This window comes from Emys orbicularis, chromosome 1, assembly GCF_028017835.1.
Source record: "Emys orbicularis isolate rEmyOrb1 chromosome 1, rEmyOrb1.hap1, whole genome shotgun sequence".
In the NCBI taxonomy this organism is placed as follows: Eukaryota; Metazoa; Chordata; order Testudines; family Emydidae; genus Emys; species Emys orbicularis.
The window spans coordinates 82,421,900-82,446,130 of NC_088683.1; the positions used below are offsets into that span (position 1 = coordinate 82,421,900).

Below are 24,231 nucleotides of genomic sequence, written 5' to 3' on the forward strand. Positions count from 1 at the left end.
GTTTCTGAATTTTTACAGCCTGCAGTTTATTCTGAAGTCAAACTGCAACTCACAGGACACTCATGTTTGGGCCCAATGCTTTCTATTATATCTGTGAAGTAACACAGATTTAAATCAGTAAGTGAGACCATAATCAGGCCCTACATTTTTTAAAAATGTTTACAATTGTAACAATTTTTTATTTGGATTTAAACATTCCACAATATTTGTAATCCCCTCCCCCCCATGCTGCAGTAGTGTGCTACAGCTTGAAAACCAAGTAGTGAAATTGTTTATATTATCCAATCTCTTGGGACAAACTGGTTTTTTTTTGTTAATAAGCTAGCATAAATAGTGAAAAGTAAACTAGTTTTAATTATTTTGAAAATGCTTTGTAGAAACAGACAAATAAAAGGAATGTGATAGTCCATAACCATTTAGAAAATAACTGTCAAGAGCAGCATGTAATGTTTCAAAAACTTAACTTAGAAAAATAGACAATTCAAATTTTGTGTATTCTCACAATTTGGTTCTATTTACATCTGTGCTCTGCATGTACCATACATCCACCAACACTAAATCTATAAAAATATTAACAGTTTTCAAATAAATTAAATTAGCTTTACATCTAAGCACACTATATATATATATATATATATATATATATTCATTGCCTTGAAGTATTACAACTCTTTCTGTTGTGCAGTAGTGTCAGGCAGCAGGTCTGGCTTTGTAGTCAAGGACTTCCTCACCCCAGGATTGCTGAAATCCTTTGATCTCTCCTGCTGTCATTTCTGAACTAAAGCATAAAATATGCAAAACAAGTGGGGAGGAAATAAGACAAGTTTTCACATTGATTGCTAGATCTATAGCATCTGAAGTACTAATGACAAGATTTTAGTAACTTTTTTGAAAAGTCTGCTTCTCTCTTTCTCTGGTGTCAAACTATTGTAACTTCAATGGAGCTGGTCCTAATTCACAACGGTGAGAAATTAGACTCAAGCTTGCATACAAGTGGTATTACGTATAACCGCCAAGTGACGCAATTTATGTGTTACTTCTTAAAATACTTAACATGGATTTAATCAATAGACACATTGGCTGGAATATCCACTTGAACACCAAACTGTTCAGAAAGCTTCTTTAATTTCTCCTCCAAGATAATATTTTTTTTTACTTCTTCATTGTAGTTGTATTTCAGATCCTCAATTTCTTCAAAAAAGGAAGGGTCAAAGTTATCCAGTTCTCTTTTCAGCTGTTTGATTTCTTCCTAATAAAAGAATTGAATAGTACCAACTTACTACAATTCAAAATTCTACATTCTGTTTTTGTGTCAACGTGTATATAAAAGGACTAAATGATAACATTAATTGTGTTATTGCCTTTTCTTTTATGGAATAGATTTTTTAAAACTAGCTTTGCTTTGTGCACTCTGAATGTAAAGGTACAGGTTATCATTTATATACCTTAGTACCTAATTGCACCTGCAAGTCAGGTGCTCTGGTATATGAAAAAGGAAGCTGGGTTAAAAGTTTGGTACCTACCATATGTCGAAACAGAACTGTTTACAGTGAGACTGGAGTGCTTTGTTAAATTAATCACACAGTCAGTACAGCATAATTATTACATAATGTGATAAGAGAAAAGAGCTTTTGGGGGGAAACAGTGCTGTGCTTCTAAATAACGTATTCTTCTGACCCTAGCTTTAGGGACAGAGTCTCAAGTCCGAGTACATTCTATTCTGGATCTCCCCTTAATAGTTGAAAGAGAGCAGAACTTCCCTTCCTCCCTTTTTATTTGATCCTCTCGATAGCCCCATCAAAGTTGTGAACCAAACATGCAGATGTAAGAAGGTTTTGGTTGCAGTTTGAGTCATTTTGTAAAAGTGGGAGGGGCCAAGGAGTGGCAGTTATTGGCCACTGAAACATTCGGGGGAGAGACACGGATGACGACAAGCTGACGAAGTGGTTCAGTATTTTTAACAATGCCAATTTCCATCTGTCATGCACTACATGCATGAATCCATAGAGTAGGGATGTACTATAAACTTGTTTTTAGAGAATTTGTACTTTAAAAGTCATAAGTCTGGCCATTCTATAAGCTATTGTATTCTCAAATTGAATTGCTTTGGATTAGTAAATGTAACTACAGATATAAGACCTCAACTAATGGGTGGATGTAATCTTCTTTCTTAGCTGTCCATTAGTTCATAAGATAAGTGAATAATATCACAGTGGTGGTATCCATACAATACTCACTGTAAGTTGCTTTTTTTCCAGTTCTGAGGCTTGCAGCTGTGTCTGGAGATCTACTACATCTACCATTAATTTGTCAATTCTGCCTTTCTCTAAAAAATAATCATGTTATGAAAAGGACAAGTTAGATTACTAAATTCAAGATACTGCAAGACAATTAAAATGCTTAACCTATTCATAACTATTATATTTAATAAGCAGTACATAGTGGAGAACATTAAACCCAGTTACCCAATATTGCAATGTGGCAAAAAGTCATCCCCAACACTATTCTGGTGGCTTCATCTATTTCTGTACAACAAGGTCTCAATGAAAAATATTAAGCGGCTAGTCTTTGTTGTGAAGTAAACATTTTGATTGACTGAGTGCAGTGCTATCTTAATGAATCTGCAGTCAGAATCTGAAATGAATCTGAAACAATAGCTCTGAGAGGTTTGACATGCCCCCCCCCCCCTTTTTTTTTTTTTTTAAATTAAGTCTTATTAACCTTGGTTCCTGGTGATAAGTTTAAAGACCAACATTGTTAATTTCACTGTGATAGCTGAATGTTTCTGCTGAAACTTTTGTTTTTTAAATCCAGTGCGCCTGGCAGTGCTAGACTGTTAAACACAGAAGAAAGCAATTATGTCATTTACTCCAGTGCATTTTCCAATCCAGTTTTAAATGATTCAATCAACAGTGCTCCTACCACTTCTCTTGAGAAACTATTCCAAAACTGAAGGAAGGGAGCTGTGGTAAATGTTCTTTAGCTCAAAGGTGCTTTTAAAAATTAATTTAATAGCATAGTTCCACTGTTACGCCCCCGTCCTGACACTTGTTATGTGGTTACAAGCAGTACTGAGTAGCTGTAAACTTGCTAGTGGATAGTCTAAAACATGATTTCTGATAGCACTTGTATAATACACACACGGTTGTAATTTAATTTACTGTTAAGGAATTACTCCCAATTCTCACTAGTGTAGTAAATGAGAGCAGATTCCAGCCCAAATTATTGAAAAATCCTTATACTTTAGATACTGAGAAGGACTACCGGCTGCAGAGCCTTCGCTTGCATTGATGCCTGTTTGATGTTGGTAAGCCTCCACCTGGTGAGCTAGTTCTGCTTTTTCCTTCTCCAGCCGATTATTGGTTAATCTGTAAAACAATTAATTTGAAATATTGTGAAGAGTAAAAATTGCTCTGGGTATTCCTCTCTAAGAACTTCTCATTCTCATTTCTGTACATGGTGGAGCGGGGGGTTCATTTTTTAGGAGTGATTCTTGGTACTTTACCTGAGAAGCTGAAGCTCTCTGGCAAGACCTTGCTCTGTGCTAGCACCTTCAGGAAAGTGTTTGAGAAGCTCAATCTTAGGTTTAAAAAAAGTATAAGGAAAATGAGGAAATTTTACATTTGAAAACAATATCTGTAGTTACATTTACTAATTCAAAGCAACTCAATTTGAGAATACAATAGATAAAGTAATACAGAGAAAGGAAAAAATAGAAGCCTAGTAGCAGAGAGAATTGTAGTATTAATCTTAAAGAAAAGGTAAACTGAACTTTTAATTGGACAAACAAATAAATTGCAATATAAAATCTTTCAGAAGCGTCTTTGTAGATGCTGGTAATTCCTATAAAGCCTCTAAAGTTATCTGCAAGCCTATTCTAGTAAATATGAATTAGTGCTTCGGCTGCCTTGTAGGAAGGAATAGAAAATACAGAGTAGTCTAGATAAAGATCAAGGGCCAGATTTACTAAGGTATTTATATGCATAAAGATGCAGATAGACATCTAGTGGGATTTACAAAAGTGTCAAAGTGAGCTAGGCCTAGCCTCCTTAGGTGCTTTTTGAAAGTCCCACTAGGTGTCTGTCTGCATCTCTAGATGCCTAAATACCTTTAAGTTTGGCCCTAAGGACTTGATTATGTAAAAAAAATTAAATGAAGGTAAAATTTTAATCTCTATGAATTCCACTATTTTAAAGTATTAACTTTCACATTGTTTGAAGCTGATCATAACTAACATCTTTTAAGCAATAAAAGCAGAGGACCTGATCATGTGATCCTTATTTTTGTTAGAAACAATTACTTATGAGTAAAGGTTGTAGGATCAGGCCCATAGTCAGTAGTTGAGGAATTAGTGTCCTTTATCCTCACATACTGTTCTCTCTCAGACCTTGGCTACACTGGCGCTGTACAGCGCTGCAACTTGCTGCGCTCAGGGGTGTGAAAACGCCCCCCCCACCCCCGAGCGCAGCGAGTGCAGCGCTGTAAAGCGCCAGTGTAATCAGCGCCTGCAGCGCTGCACGCTCGCTCGCAGCGCTGCAAGCTACTCCCCTCGGAGAGGTGGAGTACTTACAGCGCTGCGAGAGAGCTCGCAGCGCTGGCGGCGCGACTGCACTCGCGCTTCACAGCACTGCCGCGGCAGCGCTGTGAATTGCCAAGTGTAGCCAAGGCCTCAGAGGTTTTGGGAGAAGGGAAGTGGTCAGGAGTCAGAAGGAGTTTTGAGCATTATCAAATATGGAAGAAAGCAAAGTAGAGATGGCAGTGGGTATGGGCAGCAATCAGTTAAAACAAGGCATTCAAAGAATCAGACAAATCAAACAGCACAATTGGCAAATCACCTAGATAAATGCAGTCAAATAACTAATTAGTTGAAAATATGGTAGTCAGTTGAAAACAATGGAAGATAAATGGGAAATAATCAGTTCAAATAAAATGCAGATCAGTCCAATAGGGGACTATACAGAGAAGTCAAGAATTCTGGGACAAAGTGGATGCACTCCCTTCAAGCTTTGGTCCTGGAAAGGTTAGATACAGATGAATGGAACCTTCCTGTGGCCGCTGAGGGTTTGCACAATGTGGCCCTAGCAAGAGCTCTGGCTGTGTGGCATGGCTCGCTACTGGTGGCAGGTCAGAGGGAAATAGTATAGTAGTCACCTCACTGAACCTATTTGAGTGAGCCCTAAGATTGGGAAGCCTTCAAGAGAGTAGGAGTGCTAGATACACACTGATCCAAAGAGACAGACACATCAGAGAGTTTCTCCCTTTCTTGAGATCCTTCAAACAGGATAAATAATAATACTTTACTCTCATAAAGTGCTGTTCTTTTGTAGATCACTCAAGGTGCTTTACAAAGAAAGGCAAGTTGTATTAGCTGAATTTTACAGAGGGGCAAACTGAAGTTTGGAGATAGAAAGTGACTTGCTCAAAATCACTCAGCAAGTAAGCGGTAGAGACAGGACGTGAACTCAGTTCTCTGGACTCAAGGTATGTCTACACTTACAGTGGCATGTAGAGTACAGACACTGCACACGCAACTAGCATGGGTATAAATAGCAGTGTAGATGAGGAGGCATGGATTAGGCGAGTAGAGTACCCTACATGCTTGAACTCCTACAGTATATATCCTACACAGGCTCTCTACGTGCCCAAGCAGTGCTTCCCACATCTACACTGCTATTTTAACTAGTGCAGTGCAGTATCCTGCAGCTACCCCACTGCCAGAGCGTTTCCCTGCTACAGTGAAAGGCTCTGCCAGCTTCCCAGCTTTTCATTGCCACAGTGAAAGGCTCCAGTAGTGTGGAGCTGCTAGAGCCTTTCATTTTGGCATGTAGCTACATACAACAGTGACAAATGTGGATGTGGTCTACTTTTCACTGTGATGTTGTGACTTACTGTACTTCAAAATAGCACCCTGTAACCCCCATATTCACCACTTGTATATGGTTATATTTTGTACAAAGAATGCCCTGTAAGGTTTCATATGAAAAGTAATGATTTGCTGAAACTCACTGTTCTGTCAAAATATGTATATCTTCATTCTACACAGAGTTATGAGATTTTGCTATATGGTTGTTACTGAAATATGTTGTGAGTCTGGGAGACGCCCACAGCTAGCTCTCTAGTGGCAACAAAGGACGTGACCTACACCCTGACAGGTGTTAAGTGACCATCACCAGCCATTGACCAGCAGGGGAATTGTAACAAGAGATGTACTATTCAATAAGAGACAGCTGCTTGAGCTCTACACAATGGGGATTGCTTAATTCCCTGACTCAGCAACGTATCAGGACATGTGATGCCTGACTCCATGTCTGAGCCAGTATTTTTCCAGGCCCATGAACTGAGGGTATAAAATAAGGGACAGTGGCATCGTAAGATCACCTCTCTCCTCCCCCACCTACTCTGAAGGCAATAAGAATGTTGGGGAAAAAAAGACTTTGAACTGGGGAGATTGGTCCTAGGCTAAGCAGTATTAAGAACTGTGAACTGCTTACAGTGCCTAGTGGGGTGAGAAACTGATTGATTCAACCCATGCTTAGTCTGATAAAGTTTAGGATTTAGAATGCGTGTTTACTTTTTATTTCTTATGTAACCATCTCTGACCTTTATACCTAACACTTATAATCACTTAAAATCTATCTTTCTGTAGTGAATAAACTTATTTTAATGTTTAATCTTAACCAGTGAGTTCATCCTAAGCGCTTGGGGGAATCTGCTGAGATTACAAAGGCTGGTGCATGTCCACTGTATCCTTTGATAAAGTGGCGAACTAATTAATGAGCTTGCATCGTTCAAGAGGGTCTTGAGCAGTATAACATTTCTGGGGTTGAAGGCTGAGTCTGGGGGGAATTTGCTGATGTTTCCCTGTGTACAGTTTGAGTGGCTTGGAGAGCACTCATGCAGCTTAGCTGGGTGTGTCTCTGCATGTTGTTAGCTGAGTGATAATAGGACCTGGGGGGGTTTGCTGCTTGTCACTAACGTAGCATTGGAAGAGACAACCCTGGCTGAAGAGTTAAGGGCATACCGGGTCCCACAGTTCCAGATTTTACCCTGAGGGTCTGTCACAGATATATAGCTACATGTGTAGTGCCTGTACTGTACATTTCTGTAAGTGTAGGCATAGTCTCCACCTTGTGTTCTATCCTTTAAATCACAATGTATTCTTGACCTAAGTCAATGGGACATTTTGTCAGTGGCAGGGTACAAATGGCATGTTCAAAGGGAAGCATTTATACATGGGAATAGGGGGTGAGTTATGTATACTGTGGGGCCTAGCTCATGCTCTACCTTACTATCAGGTTAAAAAAAAAAAAAAACACAGACCCTGGGGAATTTTGCCAGTTTCACTCCAATGAACTAAGGCCCAAGAATGAGAATTCTGTGAAGATGGTATCTTTCAAGGATGAAATGGTCAATAGGGAGAGAGTTTAGAGGTAGTATTTTAATAAAGCAAAACTTTTAAATCAGTATTTCCTAAATAAAGCCGTTATCTTTTTGTGCTAGATATGTTATGAATACAGTGGTTTGTATTTCAATTAGAAGAGGTTTATTCCAGTTAGGGCATTTGAATGAACATGCTTCTCAAATGAATTGTAATAGTCAATGATCTCATATAGTTTTGCTTTTTGTACTGGGTATTTTAATCTATTGTTGCTAAAGTGTTTATTCTTAATCACATCCACAACTTCTGTTCTGCTGATATAGAGTTATGTTTGATGAAGAACAGCTGCAAACTTTATTTGAGAGACACAAATAAATTGCAGTGTCTTGCTCCAGATTGATAATAAAAAACGGCAAAGTTTACATACAGATCTCTGCTGATTTTGCCCCAGCCCAGTGTTCAGATTACTGATACTTAATCCAAAACTAGCACTTAAACTTTAAAAATTACTCAAAATAAGTCACAGTTCTATGCATTCTGACAAACCTTTGATTGCTCATATAATGCTGGAGAAATGTGATATACCCATTAAAAACAAGACAAGACTGGGGCGAGTCCTGGGGCTAATTACTCGGGACATTTAGAAGAACTCTGTGTCAAGTCTAGTGGGCCAAAAATTTGACCCAACTTTTCTTTTTAAACATATGATTGTAAAGTGTTAATTTATATTTTTCAATATATTAAATACACTTGTAAGCATCTCTACGTTCTGCATATACAGAATATAACATTAAACAGTTACAAGTTAAATGATAAAATGTCAAACTGAAAGCCTTCCTCCTATACAATGTGGAATTCCACCCTCTGAACCAACCCATGAAAGCTAAAGTCTGAATAAGGAGATTGACTTTCTGAGCATAGTGCAAGAACTAAGTCAACAAACAGCTCTATTGAATGAGTTAGAAGAAAATTTTAAGGCATATTAAAATATCCATACCTACAGCTCAGCACTTACGAACAATACTACAGTGATAAATGTTTAGACGTGTAAAGTGGAGGAAAGTCTACCTCTGATTATGTTTCCCATTTAATTATGTTAAAATGGAGTTAAAGTTGAGAGTTCATATCAGAAATTTAGGGTTAATCACATTATAGGGATTAGACCAATATTAAGCTTTGTTAACCAAGAACATTCACAGCTAAGGTTAAATTTAAAAGAAATCCAAACATGCTGAAGTATGGAAATGTATAGTTAGGGTACACAAATAATGAAAAACATTACAATAACAAACCTACAGACGTGTACAAGGGAGAAAAAAATCTGCCTTATATTATTATAGATAAGATAAATTTGTCACCGTTAGACTATGTTTTACTCACTTGTTCCTTTAAGTCCTGTGTGTTTTTTTCAATCTTGTGTTCACGCTCTGTTGCCTCTCGCAGTAGCTGTTTAAGATCAGTAATGCTTTGATTTTTTTTGGCAACATCAGTTTCCAGTTCTTTCATCTTAGTTTCATACATCCTGAAAACAGGAAAGAAAATTAAGGCTATTCTGCAAATACTATGCTTAGTCTAGAAAATATTTTTTCCCCATCCTGCAAACCCGACACACAGTCCAAAGGACTATAGCAAAATCTAACCTTTTGAAAAACAAAGATGGTGACCTCAGTAGAACATGCGCATGTGTGCTAAAAACAGAATGTAGCCAAACAGCACAGGCAGCAGGACAGGCTAGTCACACTGAGTATGTACCTATGGTCTTGAATGGGTACTTAGGGCGTACCCATCCCCCTGTCTGTGCCATCGCAATTACACTCTATTGATAGCCCATTAGCTCAGTGAAAGCTAGCATGAGTATGTCTCCTTGAGCTGGGAATCACACCCCCAGTTCCAAGTGCAGACATACCCTTAATGTTCTAGAGTTCTAGTGCAGACACTCTTATTTAGATAGGCTGTGAAAGTTTTGGAAAAACAACCACCCTGTTTGTAAATAACTTGTACAGAGCATAAGAATGGGTGTTGGCTTTGATTTTCAAGGGAACAGTTGAGGAACATGATCCACCTCTACCTCAGTAGAACGCTGTCCTCGGGAGCCAAAAAATCTTACCGCGTTATATTGAACTTTGATCCACCAGAGTGCGCAGCCCCCCCCTCCACCCACCCACCCCCGTAGCACTGCTTTACCGCATTATATCCGAATTCGTGTTATATCGGGTTGCGTTATATTGAGGTAGAGGTGTATGTAGCAGTTTATAATGAAATTAATCAACATTAAATTACTTGCTACAATAAGAGTAAATCTAGTGTCAAATAACTCATAGTTAGGAGAAAAGATCCACAAGGCAACATTTATTAAGTGAATTGACTGTAGAAGAATGGAAGTTACATGAATAGTGTTGTTGAGCAATTAATATAATTTACCACAGTATGTGGAAAACAAACTTTCCTTCAATATTAGCTAAGAAAGTGTTCTTCATTATGCATTTTTTCTGGGCAAATATATTTATTATGGCTAAAACAGAGGGAACTTGATGCCTTAAGATCAGAGTAACACTTTCCCATCCACTACAGGTGGAAGAATTGACTGGCTCCAGGCCCAACTGTTTACTAAAAATATATTATCTTGGAAAGGTAGACAGAAGGGTCTGGGTATATTACCTTCTATTCTCTCCAATCCTTTGTAGGATGCCTGGGGTTCATCTACCATCATACTCCTGATGTGGGGAAGGGGCTCCTTCCTCCTCTCAGACTATTGTTTTGTTGAGGGTTTTTTTTTTGTGGTGGTGTAATTTTGAAGCAGCATAACCCCTCTGTTTATATCCCTTCCCATTGACCACCACCACCAGAGTGCTATTAACAAGGCAAAGTCGGAGAAATTCAGGTCACAGACCTTTCAACAGTTTTGTGGGTGGCTGTTGTTTGATCAGTTGTGGAGGAATTTGCCTTCATGGTAGGATGCTATGGGGCTTGCTTATCATGCTCAGCAAATACCACAAAATTATTCTTCAAAGCCCAGTTACAATATTCTGTAATAGTACAGGGCAGAATCTGGAAGGTAGTCCCCTCAGCATAGCAATCCAGCATTTTGCAGCTGCAAGGGAGGGTTCATTCTCAGAACAGTAAACAGTTTCTGAAGCAGCAGAGCCCAACAGGGTGTAGGGGCACATGGCTGAGGAGGCTAGATGTCTGCTGGATCTGGGTTAGAAGTTTGTATGTTGAACATATGTAATATAGTAAATTCATCAATGATTGCTATGAGGTCAGTAAGAAATGCTTTAGAAAAGGAACTGAGAACTATGATCATGAAAGTATCATTCATTTAAAAATACTTAAGAAAGAAAACAAATCATTTTGCCTGTTTTATTCTCAGTTCCTACCTTGTTACAACAATTGATTTCCAGCTTTTGCTGTCAGCTCCTTCGAGTTGTGGACCTCTGCTTTCAGCAAAGTTTAACCTCTTAACAGTCTCCTCCAGTTCCACAGTCAACTTCTCATTTATTATCTCTATGTTATTCTTTGCTATTCGTAGCTTTTCTGCAGTGTCAGCTTCCTGTTGTCCAATGAGGCACAAAATTATATACATTGTGGCAAAGTGCATTTATGCTTCTTTTATCTTATCCAAAATACAGAACCTCACGCAGCACTGAACTCTATAAAATTACACTCAGAAATTGGGTCAGTACTGATTCAGATGGAAGAGCGCCACATACTAGATCATAAACACTATTTCCAATAGCATCTGGGTATTTCTTGGAGGTCTCCCATCCAAGACACTGGCCTTATTCAATTCTGCTTAGCCTTTGTGATCTAATAGGACTACAGCACAAATTGGTATGGTATCAAGAATATAATGAATACTATCTATTTTGTATTTAGGGACCCCATCAAAATAGTATCTGAGTGTGTACTGAACAGAACAAGTGTAAATTCAATATGTATACTTTCAGCCAAATTAAAAGAAAAGATGCTTAATATAACCAACCATTTGCTCAAATGGCTGGATGCTATCCTATAACCGTACTTTTTTCAGCTCTTTATGTAGCCTCTCGTTTTCAGCAATGATTTTTTCCATGCCTCTGGTTTTTGATTCATAACGCATACTGAGCTGGCCACCCAGATGAAGTTTCATTTTTTCCATTTCAGACTAAATATTAAACAAAAAACAAAAAAATATTTACACAACTTAGAATCTTTTGGAGTTCTCATTTTGAATGTTACGGTTATCTAGCACATGCAGGTCCCAATTTACTTTAGCACATGCTTGTATCTATACCTCAAATACATAAAAATATATTTTGAATATCAAAATTTCCCTTAGAAACACATCTCTGTGTCACAGTAACTTGCATTACACTAAAATTCACATTTTGCTTTAGAAGTTACTCATATAATTATGAGAGTGAAAGAATACAAAACATCTATTTTGTTTGGCAGGTCTAGTACTTTGTGGAGGAAGTGCATATGTAAAGCTTTGCTTCTGTGTAGTACAAAGTTCACATTTGTGATTTTTTTTTTTAACTGAAACATTTTTGTGCCATATAATGTGAATAGGTTTGATTATATACACTACAGAAAGTATTTCATCTAAAACATAAATAACATTATTCATCAGTTTTCCTAATTAATTTACATATAAGTTGCTACACAAAATAATAATGAATGCTAAATCAGTACCTTTAGCCTCTCATTTTCAAGTTCTAGGCTAACTAGTTTTTCATTAGAGACAATTCCTGGGGCCTTTTTCAGATCTTCATTTTCTCTCTGCACTTTCTCTACAACCTTTTTCATCAAACCAATGGTTTTTTCTAATTCTGGAATGGTCTTTCCACTTCTACCAGACTACACAGAAAAGACAGGGGGGGGGAAAGAAAAGGGGAAAAAAAGCATAATGAAGTAAATGCTTGAAATTGAGATATCAAATGTGTCTACTTGCGCTACATTGATGACATCTTCATCATCTGGACCCATGGAAAAGAAGCCCTTGAGGAATTCCACCATGATTTCAATAATTTCCATCCCACCATCAACCTCAGCCTAGATCAATCCACACAAGCGGTCCATTTCCTGGACACTACTGTGCTAATAAGCGATGGTCACATAAATACCACCCTGTACCGGAAACCTACTGACCGCTACACTTACCTACATGCCTCCAGCTTCCATCCAGGACACACCACACGATCCATTGTCTACAGCCAAGCTCTAAGATATAACCGCATTTGCTCCAATCCCTCAGATAGAGACAAGCACCTACAAGATCTCTATCAAGCATTCTTAAAACTACAATACCCACCTGCTGAAGTGAAAAAACAGATTGACAGAGCCAGACGAGTACCCAGAAGTCACCTCCTACAAGACAGGGCCAACAAAGAAAATAACAGAACACCACTAGCTGTCACCTTAAGCCCCCAACTAAAACCTCTCCAGCGCATCATCAGAGATCTACAACCTATCCTGAAAGATGATCCTTTACTCTCACAGATCTTGGGAGACAGACCTGTCCTCGCTTACAGACAACCCCCCAACCTAAAGCAAATACTCACCAGCAACCACACATCACTGAACAAAAACACTGACCCAGGAACCTATCCTTGTAACAAAGCCCGATGCCAACTCTGTCCACATATCTATTCAAGTGACACCATCATAGGGCCTAATCACATCAGCTATACCATCAGTGGCTCGTTCACCTGCACATCTACCAATGTGATATATGCCATCATGTGCCAGCAATGCCCCTCTGCCATGTACATTGGCCAAACCGGACAGTCTCTACGCAAAAGAATTAATGGACACAAATCTGACATCAGGAATCATAATACTCAAAAACCAGTGGGAGAACACTTTAACCTGTCTGGCCATTCTTTGACAGACCTGCGGGTGGCTATCTTAAAACAGAAAAACTTCAAAAACAGACTCCAAGGAGAGACTGCTGAGCTGGAATTGATATGCAAACTAGACACAATCAACTCAGGGCTAAATAGGGATTGGGAATGGCTGAGCCATTACAAACATTGAATCTATCTCCCCTTGTAAGTATTTTCACACTTGCTTCTTATCAAACTGTCTGTACTGAACCATCTTGATTATCACTTCAAAAGTTTTTTTTTTTTTTTCTCTTACTTAATTGGCCTCTCAGAGTTGGTAAGACAACTCCCACCTGTTCATGCTCTCTGTATGTGTGTGTATATATATCTCCTCAATATATGGTTCACTCTATATGCATCCGAAGAAGTGGGTTGTAGCCCACGAAAGCTTATGCTCTAATAAATTTGTTAGTCTCTAAGGTGCCACAAGTACTCCTGTTATTTCTGAAGTCTTGTTTTTTTTTTAATTGCCTTGTTGTAAACACACAAAATAAGGTAACCATAATTTGGGATTATAGTTCTGAATCTGAAATTTGTTAGGACACAAATGGAGGTGGAGGGCACAAAGGAAGTCCATGCACAACAAATTGCAAGATTGGGGGTCTAAATTTTTGTGTTATCAAAAGAACTGACACAACATTTATACATTTGGTATGTAAATACATTGTGCTATGAAAATTCTGCATTTATACATACATGTTAGCATAGTTCCACTGTGCTAATTCCTTTAGAATGCACCACTTGGCCAAGCAAGTATGAAGTACTGCATTTCAGTGGATTATCTCCTCCCCTTCCTACTTCATTAATACAGGAAAAAAAAAAAAAAGGGAAAAAGACTCTACACATAGTAAACTCCAAGGTACAATCACTTCAGTAAATTAAGAGAATTTCACAGCTACTTTCCTCTTATCTAGTAAAGGAGGAGGCAGACCTTGTTGCTTCTGAAGTCAAGAAGTAAAGAAACAGTGGCATAGTGTAGGAGGTCAAAGGAATGTGGGGAATCCTGTTATGGCTCCCTGCAGCACTATGCTGACTCCTCTTTACTTCTTGGGAAGCCCAGGGAGCAAAAATTGTGGAGGCAGCACACTTCGCTCCTTGTACAGCTCTTACAGTGTTTGCATCTTATACGTGTCACGCTTGTGGTTTCATGAGACGTTGGTAATGGAGGAGTGCTGTTTTTGCTGCAGTATTTGTTTTCTGGTCTTCTGAGGAATGAAGAAGGGAACTGAAGACTGCATCAATCAATAAGATACGCTTGAGGTAAACTGAAGCTCCATTTATATAATCCTCTTGTATATTAAAAAACAGAATATTTCTCTAGCAACAGGTTCCACTGTCTAACATCCTAATCCCATTTGGTTAGCTCTACCAAAAGATTTTCAAATACATTACTCAATATTTTTCATACACTTATGGCTATAGTCTCATATTGGTGAAGAGATATTTTTGCAGGTAACTGTTGTTAATCCAGATGGCAGACTAAGGCTCTGATCCTGCAAAGATTTAAGTGTGTGAGAAACTTTACTAACAGTAATAGACAATTGACTAGTATCTTGGATCCTTAATTAAGGAACTACTTAATGTAAAAAGTGTAAAAACTAATATTTCCCATCTTCTTTTGCTTGATGATAAACATTTCAGTTGTAATTAAACCGTACTTGTGTATTTCAATCATTTAATTATTCTGAAAAACACAGTAGCATTACTCACCCCTCTAACACTGCCTAGCTTGCGCTCGACTTCCGCTTTCTCTCTTTTGAGAAGCTCACACATTTCTTTCAAGTCACCTACTTGGTCCTAAAGAATACAAATAATAATCATTTTATTTAGGTTTTACTCAATTAACAGGTGAATTGAAACTTATTTTTTAAATTACAAATTTTCCAGCCTCAGTTAGTTTACTTTGAGAAACATGAAACAAAACCAAAAAATAATTTCCCCCTTGCCATATAATTCATCACTTGCTACCAACCACACAGTTTACAAAAGCCATGCCCTCTAAGTTTGCCCCCATATTTTATTCTTTAATAGAAACATTAAAGAATGTTGGTATGCTGCTGGTCTTACATATTAAGTGCATTATAAAGACTTTTTAAAAACCCAAACAAAAAAATGATTACGATTATGTGAGAGTTATGTATATTTTCTCATAATCTAGATTCTTAGGGTACAGCACAATCTAGCTTCAACTAATATGTTAGAACATAGGAATAATTTAAAAAAAACAAAAACCACCTTTTCTAATTTTTTTTACAAATTTCCCAGGAAAACTCTACCCTAGTAGGAGAGATGTCAACCTGAAATTGGATTGGGTTCTTTTTTTTGGGCGACGGGGGGGCGGGGAAGGGAAATGGGGGGCAGAAGTTGGGAAAGGGCCAGTTTGAAAATAGGGACTGTAATAGGAAGCTGGCTTCAACTACACTATGGAACAGCTACTACCCCACTCCATAATTTATACCATAACGGGACAAATTTAAAAGGGACCTCTTACCCAGGCATATTTAATTATTAATTTTCTAAATTTGCAAACATTTATGTATGATAAACTGCAGCTACGTATTTAGGTCCCTACAATGGGCAGGACTCTGTGCATATGCACAACTCCATTGACTTTAAAGTTCCTCTCTGAGGGTGCAGGGTTCCACTCTTATGGTACTCATTGCAGGACGGGGGCTTTAGACCCCTAAGCTGTAAGTAGATGTATTTATTTGAAAGACTAGGCCTTACAGGTGGGATTGTGAAATCTGCCCCCAGTGTTTTTGGTTTTCAATATATGTACATCAAATGTATATAGTATGTATGGAATATGTATTAGCACAACAGAGTTCACAGAAGTTTTTTTTTAAATGTACAATTACATTCTCAATGAGCCTTTAAAATGTGTTATATGCTAAAAAAAAAAAAAATACCTTTAATCTTGGCAGATCTTTATTAGCCTGCTCTAGCTGGAATCTTAGTTCAACATTTTCAGATGATAACCTCAAATTTTCTTTCTGAAGCTCCTGTTGTCTTTGACACTGATCATCTGATCCTATTCCTGACGTCTTAAGAAAGGGAAGGAGCAGAATAAAATATTATTAAATGTTGAGGTATTAATTCTTACATTAGTTACACTGGATAACGATCAATAATCTGGGCAATAAAGATACAATCCTGTTACATTCCATATTGAAATACTGAGACTAAAAAAAGTGTTTATACAGCAAGATACCTTCTTATAGAGTTCACCCATCAGTATTTTTTTTACCACATTAAAGTTAATAAAGCAGATAGAGAAAGCTAATGTGGACCTTTGACTCAACTTCTTCCTTTAATTCCATTATGAACATTTTAAAAATTTGCTTAAATTAAGTGAAGTGAAGGTATAAAACAGTATAGACTTCTGTTTGGCAAAAATAAACACTATTTTGAAATCTCAAAATCTAGTAAGGGAAAAAATTAGTGTTCTAAACAGGGATACTGTGCTTGTGAATAGCATCTATTTTAGAGCCACCTTCTGATACATTTACTCACATTGATAGCACTTCACACTATAATCAGTCCCCCACTAAAGTCAGATCATTGAGACTAAAGTGCATCTCAACAGGAAAAGGATATCTGAATCTGGTCCCTAGTAATACCTAGCGCTTATACCTCACTTTTCATCTGTAGATCTTAATAAAGGAGGCAAGCATTAGTATCCGTATTTTTACAGAGGGGAAACAGACACAGAGGTGAAGTGATTTGCCCAAAGTCACCCAGAGCATCAGTGGCAGAGCCAGGAATAGAAGCCAGGCTGTTTGAGTACCAGTCCACTGCTGTGACTATGAGACCATAGTGTAACTATCCATCTAGGTATTTTGTACCAAATTCATTACCATAGAATCTGAGCACCAAGTAAGATGAACAAATTAGAATGCAAGAATTAATAAAAGATAAGTGTAATTATTTCTACTATACTTTTACAGAGACTCAACTTTGAAACAGCTATAAATTGTCACTAGTCAAGAGGCTCCAACTGTTAGCATAATTTATGCAAAGTTAGTCTCAGAAGAAAAAGAAAAATCCCAAGAACCTTTTCTCTTTTTCAACAAGATCAAACTGCTTGGATTAAAAAAAAAAAAAAAAAAAAATTGAACAAGGAAACAAAAAACTCCACATTGGGCCCAATTGTGAATATATGTGCAAGGGACTTACTCTCACAGGATTACAACATGAGTAGAGATAAGGCAGTAAAAGCTAAGGATAGTCTCCCTTGAAATAAATATAAAATAAAAATAGAAACCTGCAAAGATAAAATAAAGAAACTCTGATAATTCCACAAATAATTAGAATTAATGAACTAAGTATCACCAATAAAAACATGGGGGAATAAAGCAACTGCCTTACTAGTAAAATATATTCTCTCTAATAAATATAAAAGATATTGTCACAGCACAGACTGCTAAAGAAGCACACAGCAGGAAGATAATCAAAAAACTAAATGCGTATCAGGAAACAAACTATTTTACAATAAATATTTTAGTCTATATCATGTAGACATATAAACAATGCAGCTAACAGGGAAGTGAATGATTAAAGGACTGCTATAGTGCCAAACCTGAGGCATTTCACAAAGTCCTGGGGTTGGTTCAGTCCCCTCTGTATCAGTTTGGTGATTTCCATATGTATCTTCTTCAGTGTGTTTATCCACTCCATTATTCATTTTTATATTTTCTGGCTTATAATCATTAGGTTGATTAGAAGGCTCCCCGGAATCAGACTGATTGCAACTCATTCTAGCAGCACAAGATTCTGCTCTACTTCCTTCATTGTTATTAGTTGATTGCTTGCACACTTTTTGCTTCCCTTCTTTCTCTCCATCATGTTCTTCATTAACTTCACCCTCTTCAGGTCCTGTTACATTTTCTTGTTTGTCACTGATACCCTCTTCATCAGCTTCGGTTTTCAGAGAGCTTCTCCTTTTGCCTTTTGATCCTACCCTAGAATTATTTGAATTCTCATGTTTTTCACAATCTTCAATTTCCTGTTCTGGAGTTAATTCAGTAATTGCATCTCCAGCAGCCTGATGGCATTCATCAGTAATGTTTGCACCCTCATCTATTCCATTGCCATTTGTAATACTAAGAGTGGGTTGGTGTTTTACTTTGCCCTTACTTGAAGCAGTTTTCTTCCACGGATATTTCAAATGCTTGTGTTTACTGACATTGTTAGCAAAAGAGGAATTAGTCAATGCAGCTGTGTCACATGCAGCACTCTGAAGCAGAAGAAAGGTGTAATGAAGCATGAAAAGAAAAGAGGTAGATAGTAAAAGAAATAAGACAGCATACCTATATAGAACATCATGTCCACTTGTGGTAGATTTATTAAGAACCAGATAATCTGACATTAGGAATACAGAGAACTCTGTGTGCAAGAGACTATGTAGCCAAAACCAAACTCATTATCTCCTCCTCAATGTTCCATTGCTGTGGACAACACAGCGTCCTCCCAGGCTCTCAGCTGGGTAATCGTTGACTACTTGTCTTCTCCCTACACATTCAGGGTGTTAACAATAGTGCTGTTTCTATCTGCTGAACATTTAAAAGAGCTGGAGCTTCTTCTCTATTCTAAAGGCTAAAAATACTCTTGTTCATGCCACAGTCAGTGTGTCACAGACATGCCCAAGCATGTGCTGTTAGGTACATTACATCTGTGTTCGACCATTTTCTTGATATTACACAGAAGAGGGTCTTGTGTGGTCTCTGCCGAAAACAAGGAACTACCTGATTGTCATGTTTATTACAAGATGTTTGTATGGGAAACAATTTTAGAGTGATGTAACCTGTAGGATATTGTGTTCCAAATCTGTTGTGAGTGAAACCTATCACCTGAGGAGGGGGAGTCTGACAGCAGACTCAAGCAATGTAAGTAAAATGAACAATCTTGGAGACAGCCCATGGTTACTGTCTGGACTAGATGCAGGCTGGAGATTTGCAAAGACAAACGAACCTCATGAGAGTTCTGAGAAGAGCGGGCCCTCTTGGTTAAGAGACAATATCCTACTGTAAAAGAGCAGGAGAAATGGCCCTAGTGGTTATCCTTTATAGGAGAAGACTGACAGCGGGAAGGAGAGGTCTTATGAATGGTGAATCCCAGCTTTATGGGCTGGATAAGCACTGAAAGACACACCATTGGATGCGAAATACCTTATTAGACAGGAATAGTCTAATTGTTAATAAGTATAGACTGTAGATTGTGTTTTATGTTTTTTCTTTTACCTGTAAGGAGGGGTTACTCACCTTGTGCAGTAACTGGAATTCTTCAAGACGTGTCCATAGGGGTTCTCCTCTTCAGGTGCATACCCAACAGAGGGAGGACTACAGCCACTCCACCCTTTATGCCCTCACAAGGAAGCCAAGGGCACATGTACAGCCCTGACAGACATTGCTATTAAAAAAAAAAAATCTGATCTTGTGCATGAGGTGCATGCACACCTACAGTGGGATTCACACTGATACACATTCAAAGAAGAGTTATTTATTTCCTACAGCCACACCCAGCTTTGTACCTTCTTCCATGCTGTGCCCTACACTGTCCTCCATCTTATTGTGCCGGTTCCCCGTTCTATTCAAAAGCAAATCCCTCCTAAACAAGCTCCAAACACTAGCCAATGCTAGGCAATAAATAATGAAAGGGGGGGGGGGGACACCCTACACTAAGCCAAGACCTTCCTCTGGGTCTCCCAGTGTGTCTTGCCTTTTATGTCTTTTAGACTGTAAGACCTTTGAGGTAGGGAGTACAGTAACTCCTCGCTTAACATTGTAGTTATGTTCCTGAAAAATGCGACTTTAAGCGAAACGATGTTAAGCGAATCCAATTTCCCCATAAGAATTAATGTAAATGGGGGGGGTTAGGTTCCAGGGAAATTTTTTGCACCAGACAAAAGACTATATTTTATACACACAGTATAAGTTTTAAACAAACAATGTAATACTGTACACAGCAATGATGATTGTGAAGCTTGGTTGAGGTGGGGCAGTCAAAGGGTGGAAGAGGGTGGGGGATATTTCCCAGGGAATGCCTTACTGCTAAATCTAGCACTCGGCTAAGCCCTCAAGGGTTAACACATAGTTGTTAACGTAGCCTCACACTCTACAAGGCAGCACAAACGGAGGGAGGGGAGATAGCATGGCAGACAGAGACACACACCCCGTGTGTGAGAGACAGAAAGGTGCATTGCCCCTTTAAGTACGCTGACCCCACTTTAAGTACATTGCCTTTTTAAGTAGATCAACAAGTTGAGACAGTAGCTACTGCCAGAAAGCTCCCTCTGTCCTGATCCCTGTCGTGTGTCCCTCCCTGCTCTATGGAAATGGGGTAAGCGGGGGACAGGAGCAGGGGGGAGAGGGACACCCTGACATTAGCCCCCCTCTATCCCCTACCCCCGCACCGCAAGCAGGAGGCTCCAGGGAGCAGCTCCAAGGCAGAATGCAGGAGCAGCACATGGCAGTGGGGGGAGGGACAGCTGAACTGCCGGCAATTGATAGCCTGCTGGGCGGCTGCTGCACAGGGAACCTAGGGGAGCGGGGAGCTGATAGGGGGGCTGCTAGTCCACCCTGGTTCCAAGCACCCACCAGCTAGCTCCAACGGGCTGCTCTTTCTGCAAGCAGTGGACAAAGCAGGCGGCACCCAAACAACATTATAAGGAAGCATTGCGCAACTTTAAATGAGCATGTTCTCTAATTGATCAGCAACGTAACAACGTTAACCAGGACGACTTTAAGTGAGGAGTTACTGTATCTGTCCTCTGTGCTTATAGCACTAAGCACATCTTTCTTCCTCTTAACTCCATAATGTTTATGAAAAACAGTAATACATTTTAGTTCTTAGAATTAAAAAATATGCTAAACATTCTTGCCATAAGGTTAATAAAGGAGAAAAAAGTTCATTTTTTCAGATGCTGTATTGGATGATTGCAACCTGAAACAAAATGGACCAAATACTACAGAATAACAGATGGATGATAAATATGACTTTGAGTAGGAGATGCATTCAATTTTCAATTTGGGTAATAACATAAAGTTGTTTGCTTACCGAAGGTCTTGAAAATGTGTCTCTTGAAAACTGTCTCTCCAATGCATGAAGCTTTTCCTGCAAATATCGATTTTTTAAATGTAACTCTTCTACCACAGAATCTCGTGGGAGAGCCTGTTGTGTTCTATATCAAAAATAAACAAATCAATGTTTGTTATTAATACAGGAAAGCATCCTTTAATGTAAATCAAGTATGGACTTCTGGTTTCCAAGACTGAAGATTTTAAATATTTTTTGTTAGATAAAAGTAGCTATACTAAATCAATTTTATTTATATAAACTGAATTAAATAAACCCCAGGATCCAAGAACTCAGAATTTGGCATAGTATTCAGCCTTAAGAAATCCTAAGAGTCTATATTCTCTTGATGTTTATGTGAAATTTCTGTACCAATAATGGTGCATTATGCATACACACTGAAAAGATAACACGTTTCCAAAACTTGAGAGAAAAAAAAACTAGCGCTAAGGTGTTATAGTTGAACTAACGACTCAACTGTGTTTTCACTTTCATGCACTGGGAGCTAGCTTCTATTTATGTGAATTAATTCCTTGAACAATAAACCCAAAATGTATTTAAGGGGAAAAATTGTAAGCTTTCCAAATGGGGTCTCTCCTTTTGGAACAACTCTTACCTCATATGAGCAATTTCATTTTCTAAGTCTATATTCCGTTTTCTTAGTTCTTCCAGCTCTTTCTCTGACTCTGATGCCCGTACTCCCACAACATGGTCAACAGTAATACCGCTGGTCTTGAGTTTCTTTTGTAAAGCAATTTTCTCTTTATCAGCTCTGCAACATTCAATTTGTTTTTACTAAAATCTTGGTACATTTGTTTACCAATCTGCTTCATCTAAAAGTGAACAGCATTTCATTCTAATGACTCTAGACCTGCAATCCAATTGCCCATTGAACTTTTCTTGATTTAAATTACCTTATAAATGGACATTTTTCTAGTTTCTCATCAAAGATTTTTTTCTGGTTTCTCATAAAAGAATATTGAGTGAATATTGTACATTTCACAAATCACTTGCAGGTTTTGCTTAAGTATTCATTGATATTTTACATTTATGTAACCCTTTACAAAAACAGAAAGCCCAAGCAAAGCATAGCTAGTGAAAGGAACTTACAAATATATATATAATTCTTTGTTATTCTTTTGTTACTTTTCAACTCTTGAATTCTAGGTCAGTGAAAATTTTGCTATGACTACATTGAAAACATGGTTAAATGAAATAAACACATCTTTTCTTGAGTTTTGCTGAAAAAGTCTTGGTCATCACAATGCTAGCGGTGTAAACACTGCAGATTAATACAGCTGCTAATTCTAGCAGTCTGATGAAACTAAACAGTGGTAAGAAAAGTCTGTCCTCACCTGCAGCTGGTGCTTCTTTGACTGTGATAAAAACAAATTATTAATAGGGCTGTCGATTAATCACAGTTAACTCACGCGATTAACTCAAAAACATTAATCACGATTAAAAAAATTTATAGCGATTAATTGCAGTTTTAATCACACTATTAAACAGTAGAATACCAACTGAAATTTATTAAATATCTTGGATGTTTTTACATTTTCATATATATTGTATTCTGTGTTGTAATTGAAATCAAAGTGTACAATTATTTTTATTACAAATATTTTCACTGTAAAAATGATAAAAGAAATAGTATTTTTCAATTCACCTTATACAAGTACCGTAGTGCAATCTCTTTGTCGTTGAAGTGCAACTTACTAGTATAGATTTTTTTTGGTTACATAACTGCACTCAAAAACAAAATAATGTAAAACTTCAGAGCCTACAAGTCCACTCAGTCCTACTTCTTGTTCAGCCAATCGCTAAGACATACACGTTTGTTTACATTTATAGGAGATAATGCTGCCTTCTTATTATTTACAATGTCACCATAAAGTGAGAACAGGCATTTGCATGGCACTTTTGTAGCCGGCATTGCAAGGTATTTACATGCCAGCCATGCTAAACATTTGTGTGCCCCTTCATGCTTCGGCCACCATTCCAGAGGACATGCTTCCACGCTGATGATGCTCATTAAAAAAATAATGTGTTAATTAAATTTGTGACTGAACTCCTTGGGGGAGAATTATATGTCCCTTGCTCTGTTCTACCCGCATTCTGCCATATATTTCATATTATAGTAGTCTCGGATGATGACCCAGCACATGTTGTTCATTTTAAGAACACTTTCACTGCAGATTTCACAAAATGCAAAGAAGGTACCAATGTGAGATTTCTAAAGATAGCTACAGCACTTGACCCAAGGTTTAAGAATCTGAAGTGCATTCCAAAATCTGAGAGGGACAAGGTGTGGAGCATGCTTTCAGAAGTCGTAAAAGAGCAACACTCCAATGCGGAAACTACAGAACCCGAACCACCAAAAAAGAAAAACAACCTTCTGCTGGCGGCATCTGACTCAGATAATGAAAATGAACATGTGTCAGTGCACACTGCTTTGGATTGTTGTCAAGCAGAACCAGTCAACAGCATGGACACGTCCCCTGGAATGGTGGTTGAAGCATGAAGGGATGTATGAATCTTTAGTGCATCTGCCATGTAAATATCTTGCCACGCCGGCTACAACAGTGCCATGAGAATGCCTGTTCTCACTTTCAGGTGACACTGTAAACAAGAAGCGGGCAGCATTATCTCCTGCAAATGTAAACAAACTTGTTTGTCTGAGTGATTGGCTGTACAAGAAGTAGGAGCGTGGACTCGCAGGCTCTAAAATTTTACATTGTTTTATTTTTTACTGCAGTTTTTTTTTTTAATGTAATTCTACATTTGTAAGTTCAACTTTCATGATAAAGAGACTGCACTACAGTACTTGTATTAGGTGAATTGAAAAATACTATTTCTTTTGTTTTTTTACAGTGCAAATACTTGTAATCAAAAATAAATATAAAGTGAGCACTG

At 38.1% G+C, this 24,231-nt stretch overlaps 1 protein-coding gene across 1 annotated transcript in view; it reads right to left on the reverse strand.

The window, feature by feature from the left end:
• Positions 1-1,059: 1,059 nt before the first annotated feature.
• Positions 1,060-24,231, reverse strand: part of CEP290 (centrosomal protein 290) — a 113,582-nt gene continuing 90,410 nt past the window's right edge. The window contains exons 43-55 of the mRNA XM_065400984.1: positions 21,935-22,090; positions 21,301-21,424; positions 16,155-16,289; positions 14,956-15,042; positions 12,053-12,217; positions 11,400-11,522; positions 10,756-10,928; positions 8,759-8,900; positions 3,506-3,579; positions 3,283-3,368; positions 2,796-2,828; positions 2,238-2,290; positions 1,060-1,249 (exon numbers count right to left, since the gene is read on the reverse strand). Of these exons, the coding sequence (XP_065257056.1) occupies positions 1,061-1,249; positions 2,238-2,290; positions 2,796-2,828; positions 3,283-3,368; positions 3,506-3,579; positions 8,759-8,900; positions 10,756-10,928; positions 11,400-11,522; positions 12,053-12,217; positions 14,956-15,042; positions 16,155-16,289; positions 21,301-21,424; positions 21,935-22,090 (1,540 nt within the window). The 3' untranslated portion in view covers position 1,060. The remainder of the gene's footprint in view (positions 1,250-2,237; positions 2,291-2,795; positions 2,829-3,282; positions 3,369-3,505; positions 3,580-8,758; positions 8,901-10,755; positions 10,929-11,399; positions 11,523-12,052; positions 12,218-14,955; positions 15,043-16,154; positions 16,290-21,300; positions 21,425-21,934; positions 22,091-24,231) is intronic.